General features: G+C 34.8%; 1 protein-coding gene across 1 annotated transcript; it reads right to left on the bottom strand.

Moving 5' to 3' along the window:
- Positions 1-7: 7 nt before the first annotated feature.
- Positions 8-1313, bottom strand: LOC133337498 (membrane alanyl aminopeptidase-like; the record flags this gene model as incomplete). The annotated part of the gene is made up of 3 exons (XM_061545719.1): positions 8-365; positions 439-597; positions 807-1313. Coding segments are annotated over 3 exons (1024 nt in total), but the record flags the coding sequence as incomplete, so codon positions are not given.
- Between the last annotated feature and the right edge of the window lie 10629 nt (positions 1314-11942).

Below are 11942 nucleotides of genomic sequence, written 5' to 3'. Positions count from 1 at the left end.
GAGCAACAACACCGGCAATACTTTGTTGGGCACTCAGTGTGGTCGAACCGTGCTCATACAACAACGAACGTTCACGATAGGTCAAGAGACCCCAATTTTCCATAGCACCAGCAGAGAAATCAGGAATGGCAGCCATATGCATTTTATCGTTACCCAACGAGTAATAGGGCAAATCGAAGTAGTCATCGAATGCCTTCAACGTCAATTGACCCACATCGAAAGCGTATTCAGTTTGATGATAGAATTCCGGACGGGCGATGACACCAAATTCACCATTGAAACGTTCATTGAATTCCGAGACAATGAAGGCCAAGATGTAGGTGGGCATATTGGGTGTGGTCATATAACGATCGGTAACGTAATCACTGGGGGATATAAGAAATTAAGTATATTTTAGAAATATGTTCGGAAAATTCGTAGAGTTCTATGTTGTCTTACCCATCAGTGGTACTGCTGGCCAAGCGGGTGTTGGCGTAAGTCTTCATGCTCTTGTGGCGGACAAGGGTTACATCGAAGGTGGCTCTGAAGCGGGGTTCATCGAATGAGGGGAAGGCACGACGGGCTTCATTACGTTGGAATTGGGTTGAACCAAGCCATCTGCAAAGAGAATACACATTTGTGAATAAAATTTGAAGTCTAACTCTGCACAGTGTAAATGCATTTTTTGTGCAGAAAATAAAACCTCTTCCTCAGAGGAAGAGGTTTTTTCTGTGAAGCAAAAAAAAATCCTCTCAATTTGAGAACCTATTTTTTTGAAAAAAAATTGTAGCTGACTAGAATTTTTTTGTTTTTGACATTCTACTCACTTAGTGTTACCCTTGGGATCAACATAGGAACTGCGATAGAAACCATGCATATCATCATCCATGGTACCGGTGTAGATGAAATGCAAAACATATTCCTGACCGGCAACCAATTGATTGGTCAATTGATAGGTTACAATATCGGTGACAGTGTTAGGTTCGGCATTGGGAAGGGTGAATTTTACAGTTGGATTACTCTTAGCATAATATTCACGCAATGTATACTTCAAGTTACGGCTATGCAATACCAAGTTATTGGTATTTACACTGGACTTGATGGTAATGTAACATTCACCATCGAAAGTGAATTGTTTTGCACCGTCGCTGTCCATCAAATAGGGTTTCAGAGTAATATTATAGTTACTGGGTGTAATGATGGTGGGTAAACGATAATTTTCTTCAGCATAGGGAGCAATTGGTTCCACCTCTTCGGCGAGAGGGGCAGCTGTGCTCAGGCACAAGCTAACTGCCAACAAGGCAGCTACAATGGCGAACTTCATTTTGAAAGATCTGAAAAGAGGAAAAACGTAGAACATTTGTTGAATCCTATTAAGGTCCTTGAAAAATATAAATATTTTAGTATTTGGAAAAAGTATTTTAAACCAGTGAGTGGAGCAGTATAGTCGGACGGAGCCGACCATATGATACCCTACACAACTTCCACGAAAATATAACTTTCTGTGGTTCTATATTCTGAGCTTGGGCAATACTTCGTGATATTTGCAACAGGCATGTTTATTCTTCGGCCCGATCCTCTTCTCCATGTCAAATTTCGCGATGTTGGGGTCATAATTGCGGCCTCTGGAGCGACCAGAAAATCAGACAAAAATAAAGTTTTTGGTCCATTTCATCCCCTAAATATTTAATAGGGGTCTTAATTGGGCAGAACCCATCCTACATGCTAAATTTCGTGAAGATTGGTCCATAACTGTGGCCTGTATCGTGTTTGCAAATTATAATGGACAGACGGACGGACGGACACACATGTCTAGATTGACTCAGCTAGTCGAGATATGACGATCGGTATACTTAAAGGTGGGTCTAGGACCAATATTTCGCGGCGTTACAAACTCTTGGGGCTGCATAAAGCTATAATACCCTGACAACATAGTTGTGTAGGGTATACAAATCTACGCCTTTAATAGTCTTTGGAAAAAGTATTTTAAAAAATATCTACTCAAAAAAAAGTTATTGCTAGTATTAGGAAAAAATATTTTTAAAATATCTAAACTTGTAATGGTCCTGGGAAGAACATATTTTAAAAATGTAAGGCCTATGTTAATAGCCCAGCGGCAATTAAAGAACTCAAATATAGAATTAGTGAGGTTAGGGCAGCCACTAAGCGATTATTTTAAAAAATCTACGCAAAAAAGTCCTTACTAGTATTTGGAAAAAAAATATTTTTAAAATATCTAAACTTGTAATGGTCCTTAAAAATGTGAGGCCTCAAATAGCCCAGCGGCAATTAAAGAACTCAAATATATAATTAGTGAGGTTAGGACAGCCACTAAGCGATTTGGTCATGCACAATTTCATGAAACGGTTATGACCCTGTAAAACCCCTCGTGTTGGTCATTTGGCTGATATCGTGGTTCATTATTTAATTTTTACCAAACATCGGATATTTTATCTCAAAATAAGGCATTTTTCTTTGAATACCAAAATAACACTTCGTCTTTGAAATACTCGTTGAAAACTGTAGATTTTTTTTTAAAAAATTTTTATTGAGTTGACTTCATCGATTTTTTATATTATTATATTTATATTATTTATTATTTTATGTTATTTATTATTTTATATTATTTATTATTTTATATATTAAGATATTTTTATTAATATATTTCTAAAACTATATATGTTTTATTTTTATAAATAATTTTTCTTCCAGTTTTTTTCCAACTCTAATGTATTTCACAACATTTCACTAAAACACTTTTTATGTTTTTTCATTCATTTATTTATTTTTCCACTTCACTCTCTCTCCACCTGATCTCCACCTTTTGTATACGCACCTCTTTACAGGATCCTTTGCTGTCGGGGAGTGTTATATTCTGCAAATATGGCCAATAACTTTCGGCCCACTGAAAGCTAGCTGCCAAAAGCAGTGGTATTTATAACAAATATCAACTCTTGTTTTTTCGATTTCATTTGAAGTTATCTCAAGAATTGTATTTTATGGGCCATCTCTGATAAGGCCACATCGTCGTTTAGCTGATTTTACAATACATTATGTCGTATTGTGAGTACTAACTGCCTGGCTAGCAATGCAGATCGTCAAAAGTGTGAGCAAACGGGTAAAAGACAAACAAATAATAATTGTTGTTAGCCATTCATTGCTCCACTGTCGGTCGGTTGGTTCGCAGGTTGTTTGTTTGCTCGTCATAATAATTATGCCTTTTTTCCATGTCATATAAATTGCTCGTATTGCCAATATATATATATATATATACACGCGCCAATCTACACCGATGTTCGTAAATATAGCTTGCGGATTTTTCTTTTTCCTGAATGTATAAAAATGTTCCTTCAAATTCTTATCAGTTTTTTTAAGGAAACATCCACTTATACCTGTGAACGTTGACCACAAAGAAAAATATGGCTAGCGACATTTGTTGAATTTAAGTGGTTCTGAAAAAATAAATAGATAATAACATATACTTTTTTAAATATTTTTAAGCATTGAAAATATGTATATATATTTTTAAATATCCCTCGGGGATATTTGATTCTTTACAAAAATTTATTTTCTTTGCCGAATGTGGCGCCCAACATTGTCACAATTCATTTATACAACTAAAAGTCTATAACATGTCAATTATTTTGTCAAAATACATAAATCAGTATTTATGACAGTATTGATAGTATGTAGGTATTTACATGCTTAAAGTGTTACATAATTTTACAACAGATCTTAAAGTTTACCTAATGCATTGCTGTACGTGTTTCGAATTACGGTTACTAATCGAAATGTTAGAGCCTCGTTTCGAATTACAGTTAGTGATTGAAACCTAAGGTATTATCTTAAATTGATTTATTCCATGAAATATATGAAGGGCATAACGTCAGGCTTATATTGTGAAACAAATGTTAAATAATCTGACATATCGACGCCTCCGAACCATAGTATGCTAAGTCTGAAAAGTGAGTTTTTTAGTAGAAGCTTTCAAAGTATGGACGTTTCTTTAAGCGTACGTGCCACGCTAAGTACATTTTTGCTTATAACTTTGGATTGGCCGATGATTACCAAAATTTCAGTGAATTTAAATTAAGGACCGTAGTATCTAAAAACGTAAAGAACTTTAAAACATGCTAAGTCGACTTAGCATTCTATGGTTCGGAGGCGTCGATATGTTTTCTTTTAAAAAAATAAAAAATAAATAAATCATCATAAAGGACATTTTCATGTAGGAAACCATTGTTTTGAACTGAGCTTATTTTTTTGAAAAAATCTTCAGCCATAAATTTATTTGATCATACAGCCCATCTCAAAGGAGAAATAAATAAAAAATGTTGCATGAATGATCTTTCGCCCTAAAAGGCATAAAACTCAAAAATTGCAACTTGAGTCCGGCTGGGATTTGAACACTAGTTCATATGGCATATCTTAATTGTTGTCCGGCGCCTTAGAGTTCAAAGCTATCTCCTCCTCTTTATAAGGTTTCACAATATGACGTTGTATACATACCATGAAAGAATAATATTTTAGGTTGTATGGAAAAAAGTCTATCACTACAAGAAAATTCTGCTCTTTGGCATCACACCAGAACAGAAGCTTGACACGGTTGAATTTAATTCGTAGATGCAAATTGGCAACAATATTCGACATAAATACAACATATCAAGTAACGATATTCGTATGCCACATTGCCCAATATGCCTGATCATCCGCTTAACCAACGGCAAAATGCGTCGCATAATGTTGGGAATGTAGTATCTCTCTTGCTTTCCTTTTGATTGGTTACTTTTATAAAAAAAACATCAGACACAGTGAGTAGATCTTTTTATAGATTTAAATTCCTCAGACGTTCAAGACGCATATTTTGGTTGTAGCTATTGATGATTAATAAAAAACAAATTTTCCAGAGAATAAAGACATATTTTTTTTTTTCAATAAAGAAAGAAAGGAATCATATGTCAATGACGAAATTTGTTTGTATAGAAATAAATTCCTCAGAGACAAATTTCTTAATGTAGAGAAATTCTTCTGACACCAGGGATGGTCGTATGACGAATTTTTATGTTTTTGACTGTCAAAAAGGTGTAAACGTCGAAAACGTCATATACCTGTATAAAATATAATAAATGTAGTAAACGTCATTTATTTCAATATTATAAGCGTGTACAGGTATTTTCAAGAATATATATTATTTTTACATATTTCTGACTATTCCTTACTAGAAATGATAACAAATTCTAAGCTTTTTTGAAAAGAAAATTTTGAAATTCGATATGGATTTAAGTAAAACATACGTAAATTCCAAATTAATTAATGGAAACACCATTTTGTCAAAAACCTAATGGGTTTGTGTGGGTTTCCGACGTTTCTGACGTATGTATTATACGTTGGAAATGTATGTAATTTACGTCACTGTTTCTGACGGACCATCTCTGTCTGACACGAAATATTTTTTCTTATGGAAAATATGACAATTTGCTCTATAGAAAATAGTTCCCAGGCACAGAGAACATATTTTTTCTCAATAGCAAATGGTTCAAACTCAAATATTGGGTATTGATTTTTTTCTATAGACACAATACAATATGTATTTCACTTGGAGATAATTTCTTATTTAATTAGCTGGCTTGTGAAAGGACTTTCATTCCATAAGCCAAGCTTAATAAAGATTTCTAAGCGCGTCGGTCGTTCGCACAGTTTTTCAAATTTGAAAGATTATATTCGGCAATATTGACTTCCACTTGATCTTTTTATCTTATTCGAGGCCTTCCCCTTCTGCGTGCAACATCAGCTGGTTCGCTTTTATATGCCTTTTGGGCTGGGGCATCTTCATCCATTCTCACAACATGACCTAACCAACGTAGTCGCTGCAGGCTGCAGCTCAATACATCTAACAAGGTCGATGTCCGAGAATAGCTGGTACAGCTCATGGTTCATTCGACAGCGATATTCACCGTCAACGCAGATCTGCCCATAGATCTTTCGGAGAATTTTTCTCTCAAACACTCCAAGAGCTGCCTCATCTGCTTGCGTAAGTACCCATGCTTCAGATCCATATAATAGCACGGGTAGTATCAGCGTTTTGTAGAGTGTGGAGATAATTTCTGTGGAGATAAATTGAAATATTTCTATATGAAATCCTTAGACACTTCTGAACTTATTCACCTCTTGAAGATTAAAAACATATTTTTTCAATAAAAATACCCTTTTTAAAGGGAAAATTCATCTGTGAATGACGACAGTGTTTTCTATAGAAACAAATTCCTCAGAGACAAATTTTTTAATGGAGAAAATTTCCTCTGACACGAAATATTGCTTTCTATGGAAAATTTGGCAAATTTGCTTTACTTTATACATATTACCCTGTATCACAATGTGGTACAGGGTAATATGTAAAAGACAAAAGGAAACGAGGTAGACATATGGTTCCGTTTGAGAGTATGCACAGAATAAAGTCAAGAATGGTATATTAAGTTTCGTGAAAATCGGTTCAGATTTAGATATAGCTCCCGAATGTATATTCGTCCCCTTGAATGTAAATGATGCACTAAAGTCCCTATATATCGTTCGACTTACACGAAATTTGAATGATGTGTATTAAGTTTCGTGGAAATCGGTTCAAGTTTAGATATAGCTCCCATATATATTTCCGTCCGATTTAATGTGAATGGTGTAACAATGTCCCTATATATCTTTAGATTTCCACGAAATTTGGCATAGCGTACTGAATTAAGTCTAGAATGATGTGTACTAAGTTTCGCGAAAATCGGTTCAGATTTAGATATACTTTTATAAAGAAAGATACAATTCTCAAAGGCAGGTTTGTTTCTATGGACAATGTCTCAGACACTAAGGAGTTTTCCCATAGGAAAAAACCTCAGACTCTAAGGACATATTTCTCTATAGAAGAAATTGTTTACACACTGAAAATAGAATTTTAGTAGACACTGGAGACTGAATTATTTATAGAAAAAAACCTCAGGAACTAAATACAGATTTTTCGGGGGGAAAATGTTCAGAAAGTAAGGACATATTTTTTCTGTCTGTCTGCTGAAATCACATACATTGATCGGTACACCCCCATGATTGTTTTTGTGGGGGGGGGGGGGGGGGGGGGGGGGGGATTTGGGATGTGTTTAACCAAATTTACTGAATTCGGTATGTTGGGTTTTCATGGGGTTTTAAATCTTCCAACTAAAAAAATGTGAATACCGGCCGATTTTCGACACACTGCCTAACGCTTTCAAACTAGTTTTTATACAAAAATGTATATATAAATTCTGTACATTTTTTTTTATATAAGTAAATGATTTTTTTTTAAAAATAAAATATTTGATCTGAATCCGAAAAAAGCTCTAAAATCGATATGATCATCATATACATAAAATAGATCAAAATGTATCTTTATATATTAAACAATTAGACCTTAAATAATCACTCTTTGTACGCCTTAAGGCTGTTTGTGTGTATTGATTATTTTGCTGTGTCGTCTATATTAACAACACACAAAATATGCCTATATAATTATAACAGATTAACAGACGGTATAAATAACTAAGAAATCGATATGCGATAGCATATGAAATTCACATATACTCATAATTTTTTCTAACAATTTCAATGGAATTAAGTTGTTTAGTAATGCTTTCCAAGAATTTTGCCAATAGTTTATTGTGAAAAATACCCAAAAACATAATAATGTTATTTAGTTATTCATACCCTGTAGGAAATATTGATTTGGAATCTATCACTACGGAATTTATTATATTATAGTTGTTAGTTTGGAATGTTATTCATAATAGTTTGATGGCGGTAACTCCGATTAAAATAATTTATTCAGGGTAAATATTTCAAACGAATCTGTCAGTTCTTCATAATGTATATAAGGTTTTCTCTTCTCGTTTATTTAGTTTACGGCTCAATAAAGTAAGGATAAGGAATACCCCTAATGAGAGAAGAAGGAGTATATGCCTTTATTAAGACCCATTGGCCTTTATAAACCCCAGCTTTCTCTATACAGACCAATTGGTCTTTATGAAGACCTGTGGTCTCTTAGCAGACCTGTGGTATTTAAACACTTCGAAAGTGGTGAAAGGTAGCATATGGTCGGCCCCGTCCGACTTTTGAATTTTCCTTACTGGGGTTTTCTTTCTTCAAATAAATAAACATACAACATTTCACATCGTTTAATGTTAGACGATTAGTACAGTCACAACCACAGCAAATATATTGTGTATCTCTATTGAAATTGGTTAGCGGAAAATTCCTTTTAGGGAAGAAAGCCCTTGGCGAATATAGTACGAACATAGAAGGGAAAATTCGACATAGGAATTTCTTTTTTTTTTTAAATTCTGGCGTGATAAATTTCCTTTTTTATTAATTATTTTATATTATTCATGAAGAACTAAATTTTATTTCTTTGATTGCACTTATTGCAAATCTTATCCCGCTGTAATAAAAATCGATATAAATCAAGTTGGAATTATTAAAAATAATATACCGATGCACAAAACATATAATTTTTACGAAAATACGTCAAATACTAATGACTAATAATTCATTGAATTGACTATCAATATTGATAATTTTTTGAGGGGGATTTTTTCCTCATAATCAAGATTTAGGCACACAACAATAATCGAACTAATATTTTGGACTTTAGAGGGCTTGATCTAGGTCACAGCATAGTACATACAATTCGTCGTTATTAATATGAAATACTAATTCGAAATATTAGTCAGTCGATGACTAATCCTATGATATAAGGCTAATATAGGAATAATAAATAAAATCAGTTAAGACAAAATAATGGTAAAAATTGGAATGAACTTTTAAAGTTACGAACAATTGGTTTGAATAACATTCCAATTGATGTGTCCATAGTAAAAGAATATTCTTTTATTATACCCTACACAACTATGTTGTCAGGGTATTATAGCTTTGTGCAGCCCCAAATGTTTGTAACGCCGCGAAATATTGGTCCTAGACCCACCTTTAAGTATACCGATCGTCATATCTCGACTAGCTGAGTCGATCTAGACATGTGTGTCCGTCCGTCCGTCCGTCCGTCCGTCCGTCTGTCCATTATAATTTGTAAACACGATACAGGCCACAGTTATGGACCAATCTTTACGAAATTTTGCATGTAGGATGGGTTCTGGCCAATGAAGACCCCTATTGTTTTTGGAAAAGATCAGTTAATATTTAGGGGATGAAATGGACCAAATACTAAATTTTTGTCGGTTTTTCTGGTCGCTCCAGAGGCCGCAATTATGGTCCAAACAAAGCGAATTTTTGCATGGAGAAGGGGATCGGGCCAGAGAATAAGCATGCATGTTTTGATAAAGATCGGTCAATATTTAGCGGGTCAAATGGACCCTGACTTTTGTGTGAAAAATTACAAAATTTGTATTCTATGGCATATATATTTACTCCTGGAGGATGTAGACCCCATGAGTTGATAGCATATCCAAGAGGAGTGGTTGGCGTTTAAATTGATACCAAATATAGTGATGTATCTACTCAGATGTGGGAGTTACAGTCAAATATTTACAGGTGCTTACGTATTCAGATATTATTTAGTAACCCATTACCACATTAGAGGGAGAAATATCGCGCTGATGGCTTTGAAATTTTTCATGAAGTTCCAGTTATGGTCAAGAACAACGCCTACAATTTTCGGTGATGATCAGATTAAAATTTTGGGATGAAATGGACCGAAAACATAATTTTTTGTGTGTTTTCGAGTAGAGTATAATCCGAAAATCACAACACAACCCACAGTGAAGGTAATCTGGACAAGTAATTAAAAGGACTGTACTGAATATTCGAAAAAAGTAAGGAAGAGGTGTTGTTAACCTCTAATCGGACAAGAGGGGGCAAATATCACGAAATATTACTCCGACTCGGAATAAACATCCTCAGAAAGTTAGAGTTCGTGGTAGTTGTGTAGGGTATCGTATGATCGGCCCCGTCCGACTATACTGCTCCGCTCACTGGTTTTTTGTTTTGTAAAATTTATAGATTTCGAATTTACTGATTATTTGATCAGTCATTTCTGATTTCCGGCTACAATTATGGTCTATTGAGGGATTAGAAGATCAGAGTGGATCTTGATGTAAATTTACGACCTCTAGTGTGGAAATGGTATCAGAATCAGAGTATTAGAATACGTGGCCCCTTAAAATATTTACGTATAACTCCCACATCCGAGTACATAAATCAATACAATTGGAGTACATACAACAATAATTGGTTTAAATATCAACTACTCCTCTTGGATATACTTCCAACATCTCTGGTCTATGTCCTTCAGGAGTAAATATATACGCGGTATAATGCAAATTGCCGTTAAATATTGACCGATTATCATGGAAAAAGCCATGCTCGTTCTTTGGTCAGATCCCTTTCCCCGTGTAAAATTGCGTGATGTTCTGATATTGAGAGCGAACTGTAAAACTGACAAAAATAACTGTTTTGGTCTATTACATGCCCTAAATATAAACCGATCATTACCAAAAACTGTGAACAATATTTTAAATATTCATGACTAAGGCCTCGAATTGTTTTCACATACTCCGAATTCTAGCTACTATTTCCAAAAGCAAGTAATATTTGAAGCAGATGACATTTCGAGCTACTTAATACTAAGGTAAGCAATCAAAAACAGTTTAATTTATTTTAAACCCAAAATGCATTAAACCAGTGAGCGGAGCAGTATAGTCGGAGGGGCTGACCCTACACAACTTCCACGAAAATTTAACTTTTTGTGGTTCTATATTCTGAGCTTGGGCAATATTTCCCGATATTTGAGCCCTTTTGACGAATAGAGGTCAACAGCTTCTCTTCTTTACACTGACATATTTTCAGAATATTACTATCATTCAGTACAACCCTTCTAATTACTTGTCCAGATTCCCTTTACCTTGGGTTGTGTTCTGATGTTCGGCTTTCAATTGTGGCCTGTAGGTTGACTGAAAAAAAACAAAAAATTAACCTTTCGGTCCACTTCATCCCAATATTGTTATCTGATCATCACCGAAAATTATAGGCGCTGTCTTTGACCATACCTGTATCCTCACGGAAAATTTCAAAGCAATCATCGCTATATTTCCGCCCACTAGTGTGGTAATGGGTTACTAAATTATATATTAATACATAAGCACCTGTAAATATTTAAGTGTAACTCCCACATCCGAGTAGATACGACAATATAATTGGTATCAACTACTCGGGTCTTTGTTCTTCAGGGGTAAATATATATCCTATAGAATAAAAATTTTGTCATTTTTCACACAAAAGTTAGGGCCCATTTGACCCGCAAAATATTGACCGATCTTTATCAAAACAGGTATGCTTATTCTTTGGCCCGATACCCTTCTCCATGTAAAATTTCGTGATGTTTGGGCTATAATTGCAGCCTCTTGAGCGACCAGAAAAACCGACAAAAATTAAGTATTTGGTCCATTTCATCCCCTTAATATTAACCGATCTTTACAAAAAACAATAGGGGTCTTCATTGTCCACAACCCATCATATATGCAAAATTTCGTGAAGATTGGTCCATAACTGTGGCCTGTATCATGTTTACAAATACTAATGGACAGACGGACGGACGGACACACATGTTTAGATCGACTAGTCGAGATATGACGATCGGTATACTTAAAGGTGGGTCCAATATTTCGCGGCGTTACAAACTCTTGGGGCTGCACAAAGCTATAATACCCCGACCACATAGTTGTGTAGGGTATAAAAACTGCATAGTTTTATCGGAATCCATATATTGAGGGTTTGCCGAAACGTCGACCCTAAATTGAATATTACCTGGTACAATGTTTTTTATTCTTTGAGAAACTAAATTACAGTAACTTAGGATGGAACATATGACTAAAACCTTTAAAATACAGATACATGGTTTTATCGCAATGTGACTGCCCTATGTCCTCGATGGCATCACAAAT

The sequence above is a fragment of the Musca vetustissima genome, unplaced genomic scaffold (genome assembly GCF_032173495.1).
Source record: "Musca vetustissima isolate MV318-11 ecotype Yass unplaced genomic scaffold, APGP_CSIRO_Mvet_v1 utg138173, whole genome shotgun sequence".
NCBI lineage: Eukaryota > Metazoa > Arthropoda > Insecta > Diptera > Muscidae > Musca > Musca vetustissima.
The sequence above is the reverse complement of the archived record's forward strand: the minus strand, read 5'-3'. Positions and strand labels throughout refer to the sequence as shown.